This window comes from Protobothrops mucrosquamatus, unplaced genomic scaffold (genome assembly GCF_001527695.2).
Source record: "Protobothrops mucrosquamatus isolate PMUCROS unplaced genomic scaffold, P.Mucros_1.0 scaffold1, whole genome shotgun sequence".
Taxonomy (NCBI): domain Eukaryota; kingdom Metazoa; phylum Chordata; class Lepidosauria; order Squamata; family Viperidae; genus Protobothrops; species Protobothrops mucrosquamatus.
The window spans coordinates 1,382,467-1,402,809 of NW_015386388.1; the positions used below are offsets into that span (position 1 = coordinate 1,382,467).

Genomic DNA, 20,343 nt, shown 5'->3' on the forward strand with positions numbered 1-20,343 from the left:
GTACCTGCATGTCATAAGCATTTGAATTAAAATTACCATATTGAAATCAAATCTGATGTTTTTTAATTTTTATTTGGTGTGCGTTGGAACAGGGGTAGTCTTATACGGTGAGTATAGCCCAAACTCTATATTTTAACTGGAAAAGTTGGGGGTCGTCTTATACGCCCAGTCGTCTTATACGCCGGAATATACGGTATATAGAAAGATGAATGCAGTATTTCAGATATCTAATTGCTTAATGTATCACCAAAATAAATAATGCATTTCTAAGATGAATATGTTGCTCTGCAGTGGATTTGAAGTAAATCTTTATCTGGGATTTTCTGCTATTCCTTTAGGAAATGCCTATTTCCCAGCAAACAATAGAAGAAGAATTTGAGAGAGGCCCATGGGTTGCCATGAAAAATGAACTAGATTTAGATGAAGGAGATCCATCCTGTTTTCTTCAAATGTACAGCATTTCTATGGTACTTCGTAAGGTAAAGGCTGAAATTTGAATTACGGTAGTTTTTGGTTTGAAAATTCTATGTCAGGTGCAAGGAACAGATATTTTTTTAAAATGGCTACATCATGGGATAATGAATGGTCAGGGAACAGGAATAATGCAGTATTACCACAACCATGCATTTGAAGCTCTTCCAAAATATTTTTCTCCTCGTTTCTTGCAATGAGACCATCACTAAAATTCTGCCCTCAGAAGATTATTTAATTAATTCTAAGCTATCTATTTAAGAATAATGAAAAAAATCATTCTCCAATTAATCTCCTTTAGCCCTCTATATTATGCTCTCTGTCTCTTTTGTAAAGGGCAAAAAATAAGCTGCTGAAGAATGTCTCAACATATCTCCTTTGTCAACTTCTTAACACAAGACATTTTTTTTCACAATTGAATGCATTCCCAATTCATGTTGGAGATTTTCTCTTCCTTGCTTGGTTTCTTTCATTTAGGCAGCTCTGAAGCAACTCCCAAAGAACAAGGTTCCAAATATGGCAGTAATGATTAAATCACTGATGAGGACTAATGTTGATGCAGGTGCTGAGTTCAAGGATCCTACTGGTAAGGGTAAAAAGAGTTCAATCCTTCTGGATTAGTATAGATAATGCTTTCCCTTGCAGTCTGTAACTTAGCTGAATGCTTGATTTGTGTCATGTAGAGCAGGGGTCTCCAACCCTCGGTCCTTGGACTGGTACCAGGCCACGGCAAGACAGCAACTGGGCTGCATAAACAAGCAAAGCCCCATCTGTGGAATGCAGGCAGCACACAAAACCATGCACTCTCTGGTTTGTGGAAAAACCTTTCTCCATGGAACCGGTCCCTGGTGCCCAAAAGGTTGGGGACCTCTGATGTAGAGTGACGTCCTTTGCCTGCATCATTTTGAGTGACTTGGTTTTTGTGGATACTTGAGCAAACGGGTAGCCATTGCTGTTTTGATTACTTAGAGTTTATCCCATAGAAGATAATGGTACATTACTCTAGGGATTACATTCTAATGAAATCTATGGGAAATTCATTACTTATGTGCTTTTCTGTGTTACAAAAGAAATATAGGCCAGCTTTTCTTGATTATGCATTGCATGCATGCATGATTAGCCAAGTAGTGCAGTAACAAGATGAATTATGTCAAAACTAGGTGAGCCACAAAAATTATCCCCAAGTTTCCCAAACGGATTATATGAATGATTTTTGGCACCTAAGTCCAATAGTTCACCAAAATTCAGTATGTCTCTTTAGGCTGGGGGGAATGTCTGTTGCCCACAACTGTTATCATGAAAAGAGAACCTAGCAGATTAAGAAGAAAAGATCTTGATCTTTTTACCTTTTTCATGATGATTGTCTAGGTTTCCAGTATATTATGCTTTTCCATTAGTCAGCTAATCAATATGATCCTCAGTTATTCCCCATTCTGGGAATATGTATATTTTGTCTAGTGAGTGGTCTTGCTTTTGTAGTCATTCTGAGCCACTAAGAGTTTTGGAATAAATAGCCCAGTGTTTTCTCACTCTCATTCCCTATGTGGTTGAAAGAGACTGAATAATTCTGGAGACTATTCCAATGTTATGCAAAACTATTTGGAAGAATTGAAATGTATAGCATAGTTATACAGTTACTTTTTTGTCTGTTTTCTCATGAAAAGCTCTGGAGAACAGCTGATGTTTGCCATGTTCACTGAGGCTGAAGAAGAGAAGTAATTCAGTGGGGAAAAGATCAGTCCTTTTTAACCAGTCTTTAACCAGTTAAATGTTTTACTTTTTATGGTATAGTTACTGGAAAGCTGCTTTATTTAACATTTTGCCTTTTTTGGATCCACACAGAACCTGACAAATGCATTTTTTTATTTTGGCAGGAAATGTTTTAATAGACAAGATGACTGTCATTTTGTTTTGTTTATTTAACTCAATATTTGTAGGAGTTAGCCTGTCCTGTTTTAGTTGCTCTGAATGGTTAATTTTTTAACATAAATGTGGACCAAGAAAAGGTAATGACTAGAAAACATTTTTGAGAATATCATTTGATTAGGTTACAAATGCTTTGCCAACAACAGGCTGGTGAAATACTAGTTTAAATTTCCAGTTCCAGATTTGCTTCTGTATGTAAATAAGTACAACCTAGTTTTGTCAGTCATGGAAAAAACAGAAATGGAACAAAACAATTTATACCAATCAGAATAACTGTAAAAATGCATCTGCCCTCCTTACTTGCTATCTATCTCCAAGCATTTCCAGTCATTTAAAAATTGATATTGTCAACAGCCAGTTCAGAGTGCCTTTGGTTCATTTTTTGATATAATGAGAGTTGTACAGTTTTCTTAAACAAATAATAATGGAAAGATTTCCTTTCTAGGCTTAAATTGAAATAGTAATGCTTTCTTGCTAATACCAAATGGGTAAAATTAGCTGTCTTGCTACTACCAATTATGCTATTGGTTTTTTTTAACTGCTAGAACTACTAGAACTACTACATTTATTGCTTGATTTGATCTGATAAAGTCACCCAATTCCAAAAAGACTCTGAATGGCTACATATATAGTCCAACCTTCTCTGAGAGAATTTAATACAATTACTATCTATGCAACTTATAGAACATATCCAACAATATAAACTCAAAACAGTGACATTGCCCGGTGATACCTTAAGTCTAAGCAGAAATGTTTAGCATTAAATATTCTACTACACATCTGGGAATAACTGCTGTGTTTGAGCAAGTAACAGATCACATGCTTCAATCCAGTCCGTATATTCTGTACAAGCAAATTAGAATTACTGCTAAATAACATTTTGGTAGATTCTCTTTGTTGCTGTCATTTGTCTGACCTTCTATCAAATAGGTGAAATGCAGGGCACAATACATCGTTTGTTGCTGGAAGAAAAAGAAAGTGAATTTAAAACTGGTTCAGTGCTTCTGCTAAAACAGGTAAGAAAGCAAGAAATTCAAGTCTGGATGAGCCTTGATAATTTCCATGCCAAAAGTAATAATATGTATGTAAAATCTTTGGTTGCACTTGACTTACTTATGTTTCCTTGATATTGTGCTGTCGAGCTATGATATGTTTTGCAAAATTCAAAGCATGTTAAAATAAGATAAAGAAAAGTTTCTGTCCAAGAAGCTTGTAATGTATATTTTCCTGCTGTCTCTAAAATCTCTGGAATCTGAATAAATATAGTCTGGCAAAACATAGAATTAGTAAAACAATATTATTTCTTTTAGAGTTTTCTTCAATAAGCATTCTAATTATCTAATACAAATATTCTCGTCAATTCCCCCACCCACACTTCCATGTGACATTTTTAAGCTGGATGTCAATTCCTTCCTATTGTAGACACGTATATCAATCTTGCTGTATTATTTCAATGCAATGGACAGAAATCAAATTATCCACTGGCAGTGTTTTTATATATAACTGCTGTTTCCTTCCTATTGTTCTTTAAGATGCAAACAAGAAATGCAGTTAGCGTGACTATCACATACATACATACATAGATTATTTCAACAAGCATCTCTGGAGAGACAAGATTTGGAAATGTTTCATCTGCTGGCATCAAACTTTAGCATGCCTATACAGATTAGCATGTTAGTAGTGCCACATATTATTGTGAAAATAACTGATAACTATCTTCACAGGTGAGTGTGTTCTCTCCATCCCATCGCAATCACTACCTCAATGTGACACCCAGTAACCTGGTGAAAGTATATTCATCTGGTTTCAACAATGAAAATCAGCCTCAGCCATACCAAGAGATTTGGGAAACAAGTGAGACTGTGACACCACAGGTAAGGATGTGATGATAATGACAACAACAGTAACATTTTAATTGTCAGAAAATTAGAAATGTGACTATTATAGGAAAAGATGTAGGAAATTTCATGTTTGTAGCTAGCTAAACTGAGACTCGAGAAAGCTTAATTTAAATCCAAGAGAGCTAAATATAGACTTGTGGAAATGACTCATTACTGAACAGCAGAAAAATATGCTCCCATGAGAGCCAGTTTAGACTGCATCCTAGGCCTCCCTCAACCATAGGAGGGAGTCGCTCTTAACCTTACTCACCTCAAAGGGTTGCTCTAAAAAATAGACAAGATTAAATATGTTTCCCATTTGAGTTATAAAATAGGATAAAATTTTAATGGTGATGGTAGTGATGTTCAAAATATTTTTTCTTGATCTTTTTCAAAGCATTCATTATTCTAATCCAATCTCATATATTAGCCAGTGATACTTTCCCTATAAGTGGAACCCAGGGAAGGTCTTGATCACTTGATGTTTAAATGCAGATTAATTGAAAAAAGGTGGTCTACAGTTATTCAGATTATTTAGAACATGTATCATCTTGAATTAAAAATTGATCAACACGCATTGAAGATATAATGTGATATCATGACTGAGTGTTCTGCTGGTAATGGGACTCAAATTTCAATTTTTGAGGCTAATGAGCCTCAGATTATCATTTTGAACAGAATGATATGGAATGGATGAATGATCTGAGATGGTAGGAAGCATCTCTGATTTTTTTTCTGCTGGTCCTGGATGGCATTCATGGTGTGAGGAAGTTGTAAATTGTTCTATTTTAGATTACTACTATGTTTACATTTCTTTTCATTTTTGTTTTTATTGTAAGTCATCTAGAGTAGAGATAGGCAGCAAATAAATTAAATAAATTGTGCAAATACTTAGTTTGTTAGCTGTCTATGAAATGTTATATGTGCATGCTGTCTTAAAATTATAGCAGGATCCTCCCATAAGTGCTGTGATTATAATGGCCACTATGGATAACAAAAATGTGGAAGGATGTGAGAGAAATAAGAAAAGATGTCATCGTATATTAGCATCAAATGAAAGTCCATCATTATTACAAGAATCAGGAAGTTGTGGAGCAGGCAAATCCACTGAGAGAGCTGATTTGGGTAAATAGAATGCTCAGCAATGATATTTATCTTATCTGTTTTCTTTCATTATTCATCTCTGTGTGCTTTTAAAATGGAAAATAAGGGAAGCTTTGCAGAGCTAGATAATGCTTGTAAAATCAGATATTAGCCCTCACATTGCACCTATTTTTACACACACACACACACACACACACACACACACACCTCCAGCACCTGAGAAAGAGCCAAGATTTTCATGCTTTTCTAAAGGCTAATAGAGTCAGGACAAATGTATGTTTTGTTAATGGAGGATGGAATTGTTCCAGAGGGCAGGCTCTGCCACAGAAAATGCATACTTTCTGGGTCCAATCAAATAACATTGTTTTAGAAAAGGGACTTAAAACATGTCTATTCTGTTAGTGTATATAGTATGGGCAGATGTTGGGAAGAAATAAAACATGTAGAGCTTTATAGGTAATGAGATAGCTTGCAACACCAATTTTAGATTAAAAAATGTATGTGCTATAATGCTATAAGATGATGGGGAAGTTACTAAGAGCTGCACTTGTTATGTCTTATGTGCAGTCATGGAACTCTTGTTTAGTGTGTTCCATCTATCTGTGCTGCCATGGCTATATATTATATAAATGTCTGCTGTGAGTTTTTTTTCAAAGAAAGAAAAACAGAAATTCTTAGGATATGACAGATTAAATGTTTTATTCGTTCAAGTCATCTAAGTATAGAATGTACTAAGCATTAAAAATGAACTTGCTTGTCAGAAAGCAAGTCTGTAAAGATTTTCTTCTCTCTTCTTTTTTCCCTTATCATGGAAAAAATAGACACTGAAAAAACAATAAAATATTAAAATATATCCAGACCAGAATTTCTTCATATAGCAATAGCACGTAGACTTATATACCGCTTCACAGTATTTTACAGCACTCTCTGGGCAGTTTACAGATGTCAGCACATTGCTCCCAACAATATGATCCTCATTTTACCGATCTCGGAAGGATGGAAGGCTGAGTCATCCTTGAACTGGTCAGGATCGAACTGGCAGTGGGCAGACTTAGCCTGCAATACTGCATTCTAACCACTGTGCCACCATATTGCCCAGACTGATTAATGTATTAATGTATTAATGTATTAATGTTAAATTAATGTATTGTTAAAAACTTGGTCTGTCTTCTCATTTTGTCCTTGTAGATGATTTGGACCAGCTTCTTGGTGAACTCCCTGATGATTTTTTCTCCAGCTTGGAAGAACAGAACACCTTATGACAGCTCACTAATCCTAAAAGAACTTGCTGGGTAGGATCATGGGCATAGTCCTGTGTTCATGAGCCCTTTTGTACCATGAGATAGACTTCCTTGCAGGGGCATTTTCTAATTACTAAAAAAAATCTTTTATAAATTAGACATAAGCTGCCCTTTATGTGATTAGATAGAAATAGATTGAGTAGCAAGATGGTTGGTTATTAAGCTAATTTTCCTCCTGTGAGTGGAAAGACTTGGGTGGTTTTTTTCAGAGATGCTGTATTGCACACTAGTACTGAGGTCCTGCACCAGACCTTATTATAGATTTGTCTCTTCAGAAAATTAATTTTGCCGGCTATTGGAATGACCTACAATGACTTTTTAAACTATTAAGTACCTGTTACTCCATTTGGTTTGAAATTGTCTTAGGTATGTATTGAATGTTTACTTTGGTGCTTTGTTATACACTATTTCAGGCAAAACAAGCTGTCTTCTAACTGGTCTTCCAAAACAATAAAAAACACTTTATGTTAACTGATACTGTCTGAAAAATAAATATGAAAAATATATCTGTTGAAGTGTTTCTGAAGCTTAACAAAAGATTGTCTAGTTCAGCATGTATTTATTTACATTGATTGGTTGATTTTGATTGATTTTATCCCACTTTTAATTAAGGGGATGAACATACATCATACTTCTTCTATTTTCCTCACAAAAACAAACCTATGAGTTTGGTTGGGCTGAGAGATAGTGACTAGTCTAAAGTCACTTTGACTTTTATACCTAAAGTGAAACTAGAGCTTACAATTTCTTGGTTTCTAGTCCAATGCCTTAACCACAACACCAAATTGGCTCTTTTATTAATTTCTTCTATTTCAGCCATTGCCTACCTCCCTTTTAATAATGTGCATATAAAGCTTTTTCAAAACATTCTGGAAACAGTTTTTTTTGGGTTAGGTAACTTCATACCATTTGAACTCAAGATGTGGTGAGAATTGTAACATTTTTGCACATACATACCACAATTCCAGTTTTTTAGTTCCATATATTTATTGCATATTCAAACAGAAAAAAGTCTTGTTTCGTACAAAGAGATTCATGTGAGGGCCTCTAGATACACAAACTCTTGGGTATTATAACTGAACTAAATAAACTCAATTTTAATTTTAGCTTTTGGAAAGTTAGAAAAAAAGATACGTAATAAAAAGCGAAGAGTTTATTATTATATAGTAGCATATAGATGGAAAAGGACTTTGGCTCTAAATGTCAAGACAGGTCAAATTTCATGCACTCATTCAAATAAGAATTTGAGTCAGCTTGTGCAAAATATTGGCAATGCCAAATGGGTTGTTAAACATTCCTGATAAATTGTATGCATATTTATCAAATTATGTAAACATACTTGGTAAATGTTTTTTAAGGGCCAGTGTATCTGTCTGCCAGATGAATCATGTGCATAAATAGAGTGTGTTTGCAGTGGTTCTTCAATATGCAATTCTTTGAGATGCTCCAGTGAGAATAATCTTCTCGATACTGCTCTCTGAACAAAACATAGATTATATATTAATGAAATAATTCGATGCAGTGAGGTGCAAAAAATAACACTGGGTGGATGAAAATACAGTATACAGAAAATCAATCAACAAGGAAGACAGCATAATCGTTGAAATGTAGAAGAAAGCAGCACCCTTTCCTATGATTTCAATCTACAAAAACAATTTACCCTCAGATGGTTGTCATAGAAGGCAAAGATGATAGTTGAAGTACAGATGCATTCGCCCATTTGGCATTCTTAGTTTCAAAATTATAATTTCTTTAAAAAGTTGAGGACCACATAGAGAAAGAGATATTGGACAATGCAATAGCATATTTTTATGTATGAAAGACCCTGTGTTCTCAACTTTCATGCAGAGATTGCTCTTTGGGAAAATCTGACTCTCATGGAAGGCTGTTTCACTAGCCCATATGTAGAACTTCAATAGTATTGCTCTGTAGCTCATTCTTTTGTGTGCACATTTCTTTTACCATTCTTGAGTTGTGGAAAAACCGTGTCAAGTTATCTTGAGATATTATTAATAGATGTGCTCCAGGCTGAATTGTTATTATTTGAGAAAAGAGTTGCTATTTTGAATCATGGCCTTCAAGTGCACCAGAATGAGAAAAAAAAAATTCTTTAAAGGACCATATTGAAAATGTTACCTATACCTGGAAGAAACCCAATACACTTTACTGCCTTGTTCTTCATTTGCTCCATTCTGCTCATCTGCATTTTCTTCTGGAAACATTTTCTACTATTTTATGCCTTTATGTGTATCTATGGCTATCTACATTAGACATGCAAACTTTTATTTGCTTTCTTATTGTATGGACTATCAACAGTAATTAATTTATTCTCAATTTGACTGATATTTTGAAACAGCATTTAAATGTCAAGTTCCTTTTCTTTGCCATCTCAAGCCATTTTCATATATATGGCTGGGATTAAGTAGGTAAGTAATTTCGTTTAGATTCAAATATTTGCTCTAGTTTTTAATCATGTTATATTTTTCATTATAGTTTTGTTATTAGGTGGCATATAAATTGATTTATTACTGATTTTCTAATTGAACTTAAGAACTGATGTTCCTTTTTTTGCTCAGTTCTAAAAAGAAAGATGACACTGTTTCTACGATGACTACTCAATTCTATTTATAACCCTGGGTAATAAGTACGCAGATGTGCTTGTCAGTGAGACCTTGTCATAACAGTAGCTTTTAAAAATTGGAAGTAATAGCTATTTTCCTGAACGATTTGGGGTTGTTGAGTTGGCTACTGTGTAGAAAACGCTGAATTCATTTCTTACTTAGAAGAATGTCAAAGGAAACTTTTGTATTCACCTCTTCCACTCTGCGCTCCTTGCGGCTGCAACGAGAAAAGCTGGAATGGGAAGAAAGGCAGAGGGCTGCATCTCGCCAGTGGGCCAGCCGGAGGTATCATCCAATTGCCAGGAGCCTCCTTTCTCTCCCCAAGCCTACCAGGCAACTTGAATACTGTCGGGATCCTGCTCTTCACAATGCCCTTTACACAGGAGACTTGCCCAAGATCCAAAGCATTTTTAAAGATAAAATCACTTCCAACTTGATTGTGGAGACCCAGGTGGAAGAGCTAGAGTGGTCAGCTGATCAGGGTAAGATGTGTTATCTCTTGCAGAAAGAAAAGAAGTAGGGTTGGTCATTTTTTTTTCAGGTTTTAGACAAACATTCACTGTTTGTATTGTGAAACAGAGGCTTGTAATATATGAATTTTAATTCCATAAAAAATGAAGAAGTCTGTGTTGATTATTTCTTTTAGCTGAAAAAAAAGCTTTGATTAAAGTAGAAGTACAGAGAAGTTTATTTCCCAGACCCTTTTATCATACTACTACCCTGCCTTATTTATGTGCTCAATCATCCACTTCCATGTCTAAACTTCACATGTTTTTGGTCATTTTTTAAAAAAAATATTTTCATTACTGTAATAGGAAGGAAAGAAAGGGAAGGAAATAATACAATACTGTTATCTTTTCAATAAATAGTATAAGCTTTGCTTGAATTGTACTTATCTGTTAAACTTTGCAATAAGAATAGAGAAAAATAATTAAATTTATTCACAGCATCTATTTTCATTCTTATCCAAAACTCTGATGAAATTAGAATTGTATGTTAAGTGATATGAGTTATAAACATCATTACAACATAGATATTCTAAGACTGAATTAATAGTAACAGTTAAGGTTTCCTAGAATTGACCACCCAGACTCACTGGGAGATGGGCAGCATATAAATTTAATATGTTGCTCTTAGTTGTTATTCTTCTTCTTTAGATTTAGATTTCTTTAATATATTCTTTTATAGCAATAGTTTTCAATCTCTATTTGGGGACTAGAGTCTTTAGTTTCTATTTCTGAGGCAAGACAGAAGTTTATCCCTAACCCTGTACCTGTTTTGATTATATATTTGAAGCTATTTCACTAATGACTGTCACCAAACTATAATCCTCAGGAATTGGATGAAAAGCAAAACATTTTACATTTCTTTTTTCTCTTCTCCCCACACAGCCGTGTATCATCCTCTTAAAAAAAAAACTGTGTAAGGAAATGTACCATTGATGCAAGAGATTGTAGAAGGCTGTAGTTAGTTGTTTTTATGTTTTGCATCTTTTATTCTTCCTCTGTATTTTCATTCTAGTGCTCAAGTTAAGCCTAAAACAGCATAGTATTTCCTCAAACTGTATAATAAAACTGAGTCAGGCCAAACTTCCACATAGACCAGCTTTTTTATGTTTAGTATTTGAGGCACTAATATTTCTTGGAAATCCACGAATAAACATGTTTGAGTTATTTGTATTAATGTGTAAACCTTTAGGGGAGTCATTTTGTAGTCTGATAATTATGAATATTTAGTTTTATTATCATAACTAGTAGCTTTGTTGTCCCTTAATTTATATTCCATCTTTCTGAAAGTTCTCCATATATGTTATAAAATAAATTAATTCTGAATAAACAACAACTTGTATGTAAAACACTCTTCAGCTGGTGCCCATCAACAGTTAGCAGTAATGAATGTGCTACAGGGAAAAAGTGTCCTCAGTTTAATGCCAACCAACGTAATTGTATAACAAGCACATGATTAATCCACCATAGCTACTTTACATAACTAATGCAATAAACCTTTTTGCATTACTACTCTTTTGCATTTTAGTATTTAATGACTATGGGCCTCACAGTTCAAGGATTGATATTATATTATACTGATAGTTAGGCCATGTTATGTTTTGCTCATGTGTAACTGATAGACTGGATACCAAATTATAATTTTAATATAGATTTTATCTATTATTTATTATTTTATTCTAGAAATTTTAACTGGATACTCTTTGAGTGTTTTTAACTTGTTCTGATTTCTGGTCTTTAGCTGTAATAAACTTACTTGACTTGATTTAACTAAAGTCTATATTGTGATAATATATTTTTCCATGTTTAAAAATACATGAAGCTTTTGCCCAATCAATTATATTTGTCTTTGTTGGTTTTACAGGGTTGTGGGTGTTGACTGCTCAAAAGAAGCACACTTCTCCATTGCGAATCACAGCTGCCAGGGGCTATCAAGACTGTGTGAAACATCTGCTCTTGAAAGGGGCAGAGGTCAATGCAGTTATTGGTGGAAAAGCTGCTTTGCATGATAGCTGTGCCAACCACCATGAAGAATGCACCCGTCTGCTCCTACGCTTTGGTGCTAATGCTAATATTCTTTCAGAAGAGGGGCTGGCCCCATTGCATTTGTGCACCACTCAGGAAACTTTGCCGTATGTCTGGGAAGTTGAAAGAATTATGGGTGTGATGACTTAAAGGAAAATTAAAGACAGGCTAATAGGAAAGTAGTCGAATATTTTGTAAAATAGCAAAGAAGCTTCTCCAAGTGCAAGAATTATTCTTTGATATTAAATTACTCTCTTGGGGCAAGACATGTAAGAAGCTGCACATTAGTTACTTTTTGAAGGCAGACTATTCCTATGGAAATCTGTGTGTTCAATGTGTTAGAAGGGCGTATAGAAACCTTTTAGATTTTATTACCTGAACTACACAACTAATGACCCATTGTTTCAGAGATATTTCCTTATCTAAACCGAGAAACAGAATAACTGCAGATGGGTAGAAAAGCAAAAGGAGTGGAGCAACTTCCTTTTTAAAAAATAATTTTATGAAAAGTTTTTAATAACTAGAATAGAAAAAAAGGAAAAATGCAAGAAAAAGGATAAAAAGAAACCTCAAGAATGGGACTTCCCACCATCATAACAGCAAATATAAACAATTCCTTGGACTCTTCACCTAATAAATATAAATTCATCCCATAATCTATCTCTTAACAATAGGCAAATCAAATAAGTAATCTCTTCTTCAATCCAATTACCAGCAAAACAAACAGCATTTAAGATTTTAACATTAATTAACGTATATACAACTCAATACTACAACTCAACTGTAACAAAATCTCACTTAAAAAGGCATACAATGGTCCCAACATCCTGCTCTAGACAAAAGAAACCCCAACTTTAACAAGAGAGAGAATTTCTTTACAGAAGACAAGCTCCAAACAACATTTCAAACAACAACCAATCCTGTTCACATATGCATTCCATATCTTCCCTTTAAACCAGAGGTCCCAGACTGGTTCTGTGGAGGGGTGTTTAGTTTCATGTACTGCCTGCATCCTGCGGATGGGGCTTCTTTGTGCGAACAGGTTTCTGGCATGCTGCGGCCCAGTGCCAGTCCACAGACCGGGGGTTGGGGACCCCTGCTTTAAACTACAGGTAGTTCTCAACTTACTACCATTCATTTAGTGACTGTTCAAAGTTACAGTGGCACTGAAAGAAAAGGGACATGACCATTTTTCATACTTAGGGCTGTTGCCATCCATGTCATGTGATCAAAATTTATACACTTGGCAACTGGCTTGTATGACAGTAGTGTCCCAGAGTCATGTAATAACCTTTTATGACCTTCTGACAAGCAAACTCGATAGGGAAATCAGATTCAGTTAAACATGTTATCAATTTAACAACTGCAATGATTCACTTAACAATTGTGGCAAGAGGACAAAACTCATTTAATTTTCTTGCTTAGCAGCAGAAATTTGGGAGTCAATTGTGGTCATAAATCAAAGACTACCTGTATAAGTGTATCCACATTTTATAAATACGTTGTTTCCCAGTGTCCTATTATAAACAAAAGATTAAAATTTAATGTAATGAGAAATAATTTCTTGTTTAAAAAGTTCTCCAAGCTTTTTCTTCTTTTTATGACACTATAATCCCTTAATTCGGGGTAGAGTTGGGATGATTGGATGGAGCTAAGAATTTATTGGCCAAATGCCTTTCCTGATGCCTATGTGGAATTTGCTGTTGCTACCTAGGATTGAACTCAACCTTCTGAATGGGGGATGAGTGGCTTCACCACTAGGCCATCACGCTGCTCTTCTCCAAGCTTCCTTATTTTAAATTAACAAAGAAAATTGCAAAGCCAGATTAAGTACTATAAAGTTAGTATTACATGAATTATAGGGGGAAAGGCTTTTATATCTCATTAAATATAAGCATATCCAGTATGCCAATTTTTTTCCAATTAAGATATCAGTAGATCCAACAAAATATCCCATTTTAACCCTGGTTGAATAAACTGACTATAGTAATTTATTCAGATGTTCGTTGATCTTTATTATAAATTTCTTTAGCACTTTTAAATTCCCTTGAAACAAAATTATTCTAAGTGTTCTCTAGAATTATTTTTACTTCCTTCTTAATTTTAAAACCTTATCCATTTTTCTTTATATCTAGTAACAAATTCTTATTCAGAGTCTTGTTCATATTTTTCTGAGTAAATTTTGCTGCATAACTTGTTCTGTAACATTTTTTTGGAACAAATTGTTCTCAGGAAGACTCAACATAGCTGATATGATTGAATCAAAATCATGATGTAGGACACATTTATTTTTAAAATAAAATGTCAAAGTTCTAATCAAGTAAGCCCCAACATTTTATGCCCTTTAAACTTTAGTAGCTTGTCTTGCTTTTTGGTGTTTAAGTTATTAAACATTAGAAAAATAAATCTTCATATTCTTATATTTAGGATTAGTCACCTGGTATTTTCAGCTTTGCTATTAGTTAGCAAGGGAAGTGCACAAATTTAGCATCCTTTGAAAGCCTTTGTTAGCTCTTGGAGCAAAAATGATAAATTCTTCTGTCTCCCAGTTCCCACACATCTATATAGAGATCACTGTCCTGAGGTTCTCATAAGGAAGAGGAACAACCATAAGGAAAAACAGTGTAGGCAATTTGTGTCTCTCTCTTTCATCTAGAAAGAATTGTAGGACTCAATCAGCATTGGCTCCTTTATAAATGCTGCAAATGTTGGCTCTGCTTGTCCACAGAACTGTTTTCATCCTGCCATTTTTCCCAAGAAACTCAGGAGCAGGAACAAATTATAGGAACGATAAAGTTTTACTTATTCATTTATATGGTTTATCTTATAACAAAAGACATAATTGAAAGCTGTGCTTAACAGATCTGTAAAGAGTGTTACTGGATATAGTGGAATGAAGCCCATATGTAATTACAAGCAGTGCAAGAGTGCTTAACAATGGGGCATTTAGCTATGGGCATCGGAATCTATTTCTGCAATATTTTAAAATATATATTAAAGCCAATAAAATATAACATTAAATAGCAATGGACTGTAGGGCAGTTGCAAAATTCCTTAATGCAACTCTGTGCCTTTCAGATGTGCTCAACTACTACTGGAATATGGGGCTCTAGTGAACCAGAAATCAAGAGATGGTCATGCTTCCCCATTGCATGTGGCTAGCAGGCATGGTCTAGAGGATCATGTCAAACTCTATCTTTGCTATGGAGCAAATATTGCTCATAGAAATCAGGAAGGAGAGACAGCTATCAACACAGCTTGTGCCTATGCAGATAGACCTGAGAAGGCTGGACGCTACTACCAAGTGGTAAAGCAACTTCTGGATGGTGGGGCCAATGTCCAGATTGCTGGCCGAAAGAACCATACTCCACTGCACAATGCCTGCAGCAACTGTCACATTGGTATTGTAAAGCTCCTGCTACAACATGGGGCAGAAGTCAATATTAGTAATTGTGCTGGCAATACTCCTATGGACTGTGCTTTGCAAGCAGTGGAAGATTACCTGGACGAAGAGCCTGAAAAAGTTATAGCCATGTTGCTCAACCATGGTGCTGCCTCTATTAATTCTAAGGTAAAAGTGGTGCCTTCAGTTCTAGTGATTTCTTGATGCTATGGGAGACCATTTCTTGAAACTGTTGACTTAGTTTTGGATTGCATAATATTATATCACAATAATAATATAGGTAAGGAATAATATTTGTAATTTTTAAAATGTATGGCCAACTCAGGACAGTTTCCTTCTTGGACAAGGACAAGAGACTTGGTCCTTTGATTTCACATATAGAAGGTAGAGGATGCCAAACAGGCTCTATCTTACTAGACATCTAAGAGGAATGGATAGCACTACCTAAAGCTTTTACAACCAGAGGCACTTGTTTCACTCTATGTAAAGGCAGGGGCAATCCTGTAGCCATTTTTTTTAGAAACCATCTCCTAGATGAAAATTGACACAATGCTGTTTTTAATGTTTCCCTCAGATAGTGCTTCCTATAGGTGCTGTGAGAATATAGGGTTTTTACTTGAAAACATTCCTTCTTCTTTCCAAGATATTCATGATTTTTATTTATTTTTTTGCTCTCTTTCTCTTAATTCTTTTGCACTTAGATGCTAAAGTTTTGTGTGTCATCACCTCGATCTATGGAAATAATTCTGAATTCTTATGACCGAATACTGTCCTGTGATTCTTGGGTAGGCTCTGTGCCCACTGAAATGTGGCAAGTAAGTAACAGTACTTTTATTGTTCACCATTAGTTGCATGTCATACTCTTCTACCATTATGTTGCCCTTTTGGTTTTTCTTGCTGAGTGAAATCTGGACTTGTACTACAATGTATGGAGCAAGATAGGGAAATGCTAGCTGAGAAACTTGTCAGTTTTTTGGGTACCATTCCTTTTCTCTAAAGGAGAAATAAACAATCATGTAGTCAGTATGACTTCATAGCTTAGATTCAAGTAATCATATCTTTACAAGAATTAGTTTTTACAATTGGATTGTACATACTAGAATTGCTTCCTATAAAGCCTTTAAAGTAACCATACCCTGCCTGCATTTTTATTACCATCTGACCACTCAATAATCGAATTCTAGTCATGTATTAGAATTCATGACTACTCACTCAGTAAGGGTTCTTTCTCCTATCTCTCAAGGCCATTATCTATGCCCTCTACAATTTTCCTGTTCCTGTTAAAACTCCAAAATTACTTCTTTAATTCTGGCTCTTATCACATTGTTTGAAAGTCAACTGTATGCTCTCATAAGATTAATTCTCCTTTAAACGATCAAATTATATTCTTGTGTACCACTGAACATAGCTTGATCATGTAGTGCAGGGATCCCCAACCCCCAGTCCGTGGATCAGTACCGGGCCGTGGCATGCCAGCAACCGGTCTGCACAAACAAGGAAAGCCCCATCCACAGATGCAGGCAGCACACAAAACCACGCCCCCTCTGGTCTGTGGAAAAACCTCTCTCCACAGAACCGGTCCCTGGTGCCCAAAAGGTTGGGGACCTCTGATGTAGTGTAAGTGAAAAATCACATGATAGTATGTTCTGATTATCTCTGGAGAAATCTTGCAGGGTGGGGGAGAGATTTCTATGCAGTAAAAAAAACATTGGTAAGTCTAGAACCTCTTATTATTGATAGTCCCAGAATTCTGGAAAATTCAAAAGATTATATATCCTTTTTGTATTACTCTAGTTAATCCTAATAAAGGTATTCTCCAACCATGGATTTGGGATTTATTTTAAAATTGAATGTCCTGGCTTTTACTGCTTTTTTTTTTTTTAAGTAAAAACATACTCCATCATTTGACCCTTTCCCATATCATGGATTTTAAGTAAGGTTTTTGACAATTAGTTCTATGTGTAGGGATTAAATTTCACAAATTATATATACTCTTGAAATATAAAGTAGAATCTAAAAAGACCTAAGCTTAGTTGGCTGGTGGAACTATGACATCAGAACCGCAACAGATATCATAAACTGCCTTACCAATCAAATAGACCAAATCTGGAAGTTATGTCAAGATTAAGCAATAAATGTTAGAAAAATAGTGGTGGATGAAAGTGCACAGCTGTTGAGATATATATTAGTTCTTTACTGTCCTGATACAGACAATATAATAGATACAGCTTAGAACATTTGGAGAAAGTGGTTTAGAATTTGGAAATTTATGTAATATTTAGGAACATACATTATATGTGTATGAACCAGAGACTTTAAAGATTACTCCATGGGGCATGTAGTCTGTTGCAGAATATGAGAATTTTTCTTCACAAGGGAACTGTTATAATAATTACTATATAACATGTCTGTCTCTTGATGTTTTCCTATTGATGCACTGTATATGAACAAAACCCACATTTAACTTTTCTTTATGTCTTTACAGGAACATCAAGTGTTCTATGATTCAGTTCTTTTCCTGGTGAATCAGCCTCGCCCACTGCAACATTTAGCTCGTTGTGTTATTCGGAGACAGTTAGGGATGCGTTGCCATAAAGGCATCTCCCAACTGAAATTGCCTCCTTCTTTGCATGAATATTTACTTTTCCCTTTAAAGGGTTATCTGAAATAAGATGATGGCAAAATAGAGAGCAATTAGTAATTTAATATGATTCCATCATCCTATAATGAAATACTAGTATTGCCACTAAAATAGTGATTAAACTGCAAATAGCAAACATTTTAGCTATGTTGATAGACATAATTCTTGTACCTCCATGTCAGTTCTTGTTCTTGGATGATATGCAAGTATAGTAATTAAAGATAAATATGACTTGGATGTATCAATTTCAGCATAAAGCAGAATTTGTTCCAGAAGAAAAAACTGAAAAATATGGAGAGAAATTTTGACTGTAATACAAGAGTGAGTCCTGTTAAGAGGCTCTGAGGCATGCATATCTGATCGATTCAGGCTGGAAATCATTTTCTTGCATATTGAAGTTCCATCTACACAATGAGCATGTGTGCATATTATTATCCTATCTCTTTGGCATGAAGGATTCTCACTAATCAGCTAACTACTATATTCTGTCCATCTAAATAAAGGGCGGGTATTCACATATATCAATACTGATTCTGATTTAGTTCGATTGGCCTTGATTATAATCTTTACTTAAGAATGTATATGCTGAGGATAGATTGATAGGGAGATTAATATCACTGGCATATTTTTATATTTAGTTAAGAATCTGATACTAATTGTAGTAATTATTGGTGACCTGTAGACTTCTCGGGGATGAAGTGGGATGGAGTGGGACAGTCACCAGCTGCTTTGGCAGTGACAAATTAAGCATTGGCAATAGGGGGAGTGGTCCTACCTGTAATTGCTATCTTGCCACCTCAGAGGCTTTGTCTTCCAAGCTTTTGGACTCGTGCTGGAGCCCCCATCCTCCCAGGGGACTTTTTTCTAGCCTGAAGATGGGCTCCAGCACGAATCCGAAAACTCTGAAGACAAAACCTCTGAGGTCCTGGTGACCAACCCAGATTTGATCCTGCAACATTATCCTGAAACACCTATATTTGCCTTCATTCATAATTGTTATCTTTATCAAGGTATAAGCTGAAAATACTAAATGGGGTCAATTCCCTGGCATGCTGTCCTTGGAAGAAATAGTATGCTGAGGACATGTTGAGAGAATGATGCAAACTATATGAGCATCAAGATGAAGATTTTAAATCTTTGGGCTGGAATCTGAAATAAAAAATACTGTCCTATTGTGCCAATAAAAGAATATATGTGGAACCAGGTTGAACTGTGGAGTTCTTGGTGCTCTCTGAGCTTGTTTTCATTACCTGATTAGGTAACATTTTCAGTGCACTACATAATGAAACATTTGCCTTAGAGAACAAAAACAAAAACAGTAATTGAAGTTCTGCAAGATGGTGCGAAATTAGCAATATTCTTGAAGGAAGTGACAGCACTTCATTAGTCTCTTTGCTTTTATAATTAGAAGTCTTTAGATAAAGATACTGTTGTAGATGAGGATGAATTAGATACATCTTAGCTGGATGCCTCAGCTGGAGTTTTCTGCTGAGTGCTAATGGCAACCTTGTGTAGGGGTCTGGAAACTAACCAGCCACAAGTCAAAATATATACAAAAATGGACGCTGGACTGGTCTTATTGGGTAATTAATATTTCAAGTGTATTGAAATATGCAACACACACACACCCTTCCTGTGAGTGTCAATAGAACAGAGAAGGCTGTTTTTATTTTGAGTTGTAAGATAAACATTTCATGGAAAAAATCAAAAGGTCAATGACTTGATGACACATCAATCTTTTATCAAATTGAGAGTATCTTTCCTTCTGAAGAAAATAAAAGTATATATTTTTCTCTTTTGTGATGAAAGAGAGATTATAATCACAGCGTATAGCCATCTGGTCACTGCTGTTAATTAGCTTCCTTTCTTACAGTTGATGGATTTTGAAAGGAAATAGTTCTTCAATATAGTTTCTAAAGAGTTTGAAAAAGATGCAAAACTGCATATTAATCACAATGATTATTAGAAAAAGCATAGCTATATTAATATAGTATTATATATAATTCTTAATACTTAAGAAACAATTAAATATCAAAAAGAAAAACACAAGCTTGACACATGTAGAAGCGAAGACCTTTAAAAAGTCAAAACGAAATGAAATGAAATCTGAATAAGAACTTCCACCTCTTTATGGGCTCTTTTCTAGTAGAAGGAAAATAGCATACATGCCTTCAGAATGTGTTAGCTGGTTTTGTTGCAAAAATCGCTTTGCTGCCATCTAATGATCAAGCCTGGTCTTCGCAGCCTGAAAATTATAAAACTCGCTCTATTCTGCGATACTGGGAGAAGGGAATTAAATGGGATTTTTTTTTCATTTAAGTAGCAAGCCATTTATGCTGACGTCTCACTCTCTCCGAAGAATAAATATATACTATAAATAGGAAAAGTAATCATTAAAAAACGTAACTGATCCCGTCGCGTGCTTATCGCATCATAGGCCTAGTCTGTAGCCGCTGCTATAGCAA

The 20,343-nt window shown here is 35.1% G+C and overlaps 2 protein-coding genes across 3 annotated transcripts in view; both read left to right on the forward strand.

Moving 5' to 3' along the window:
- Window positions 1-7,137, forward strand: part of CUNH17orf53 (chromosome unknown C17orf53 homolog) — a 15,569-nt gene extending 8,432 nt beyond the window's left edge. Inside the window, exons 5-10 of one of the 2 annotated variants that reach the window (XM_015832232.1) lie at window positions 339-479; window positions 949-1,057; window positions 3,328-3,413; window positions 4,122-4,271; window positions 5,225-5,402; window positions 6,570-7,137. In XM_015832232.1, the coding sequence (XP_015687718.1) occupies window positions 339-479; window positions 949-1,057; window positions 3,328-3,413; window positions 4,122-4,271; window positions 5,225-5,402; window positions 6,570-6,643 (738 nt within the window). In that variant the 3' untranslated portion in view covers window positions 6,644-7,137. The remainder of the gene's footprint in view (window positions 1-338; window positions 480-948; window positions 1,058-3,327; window positions 3,414-4,121; window positions 4,272-5,224; window positions 5,403-6,569) is intronic. The other variant, XM_015832233.1, reaches the window with a different exon arrangement.
- Window positions 7,138-9,353: 2,216 nt separating this feature from the next.
- Window positions 9,354-18,691, forward strand: ASB16 (ankyrin repeat and SOCS box containing 16). The gene is made up of 5 exons (XM_015832234.1): window positions 9,354-9,785; window positions 11,674-11,941; window positions 14,913-15,405; window positions 15,939-16,052; window positions 17,723-18,691. The coding sequence occupies exons 1-5, from the start codon at window positions 9,470-9,472 to the stop codon at window positions 17,906-17,908; spliced, it is 1,377 nt and encodes a 458-aa protein (XP_015687720.1). The 5' UTR covers window positions 9,354-9,469; the 3' UTR covers window positions 17,909-18,691.
- Window positions 18,692-20,343: the final 1,652 nt, after the last annotated feature.

Coding starts and splice junctions, on each gene's coding strand:
- ASB16 (XM_015832234.1), top strand. CDS start 9,470: ATGTCAAAGGAAACTTTTGTATTCACCTCTTCCACTCTGCGCTCCTTG. Junction 9,786..11,673: donor AGAGTGGTCAGCTGATCAGG/GTAAGATGTGTT, acceptor TTGGTTTTACAG/GGTTGTGGGTGTTGACTGCT. Junction 11,942..14,912: donor ACCACTCAGGAAACTTTGCC/GTATGTCTGGGA, acceptor TGTGCCTTTCAG/ATGTGCTCAACTACTACTGG.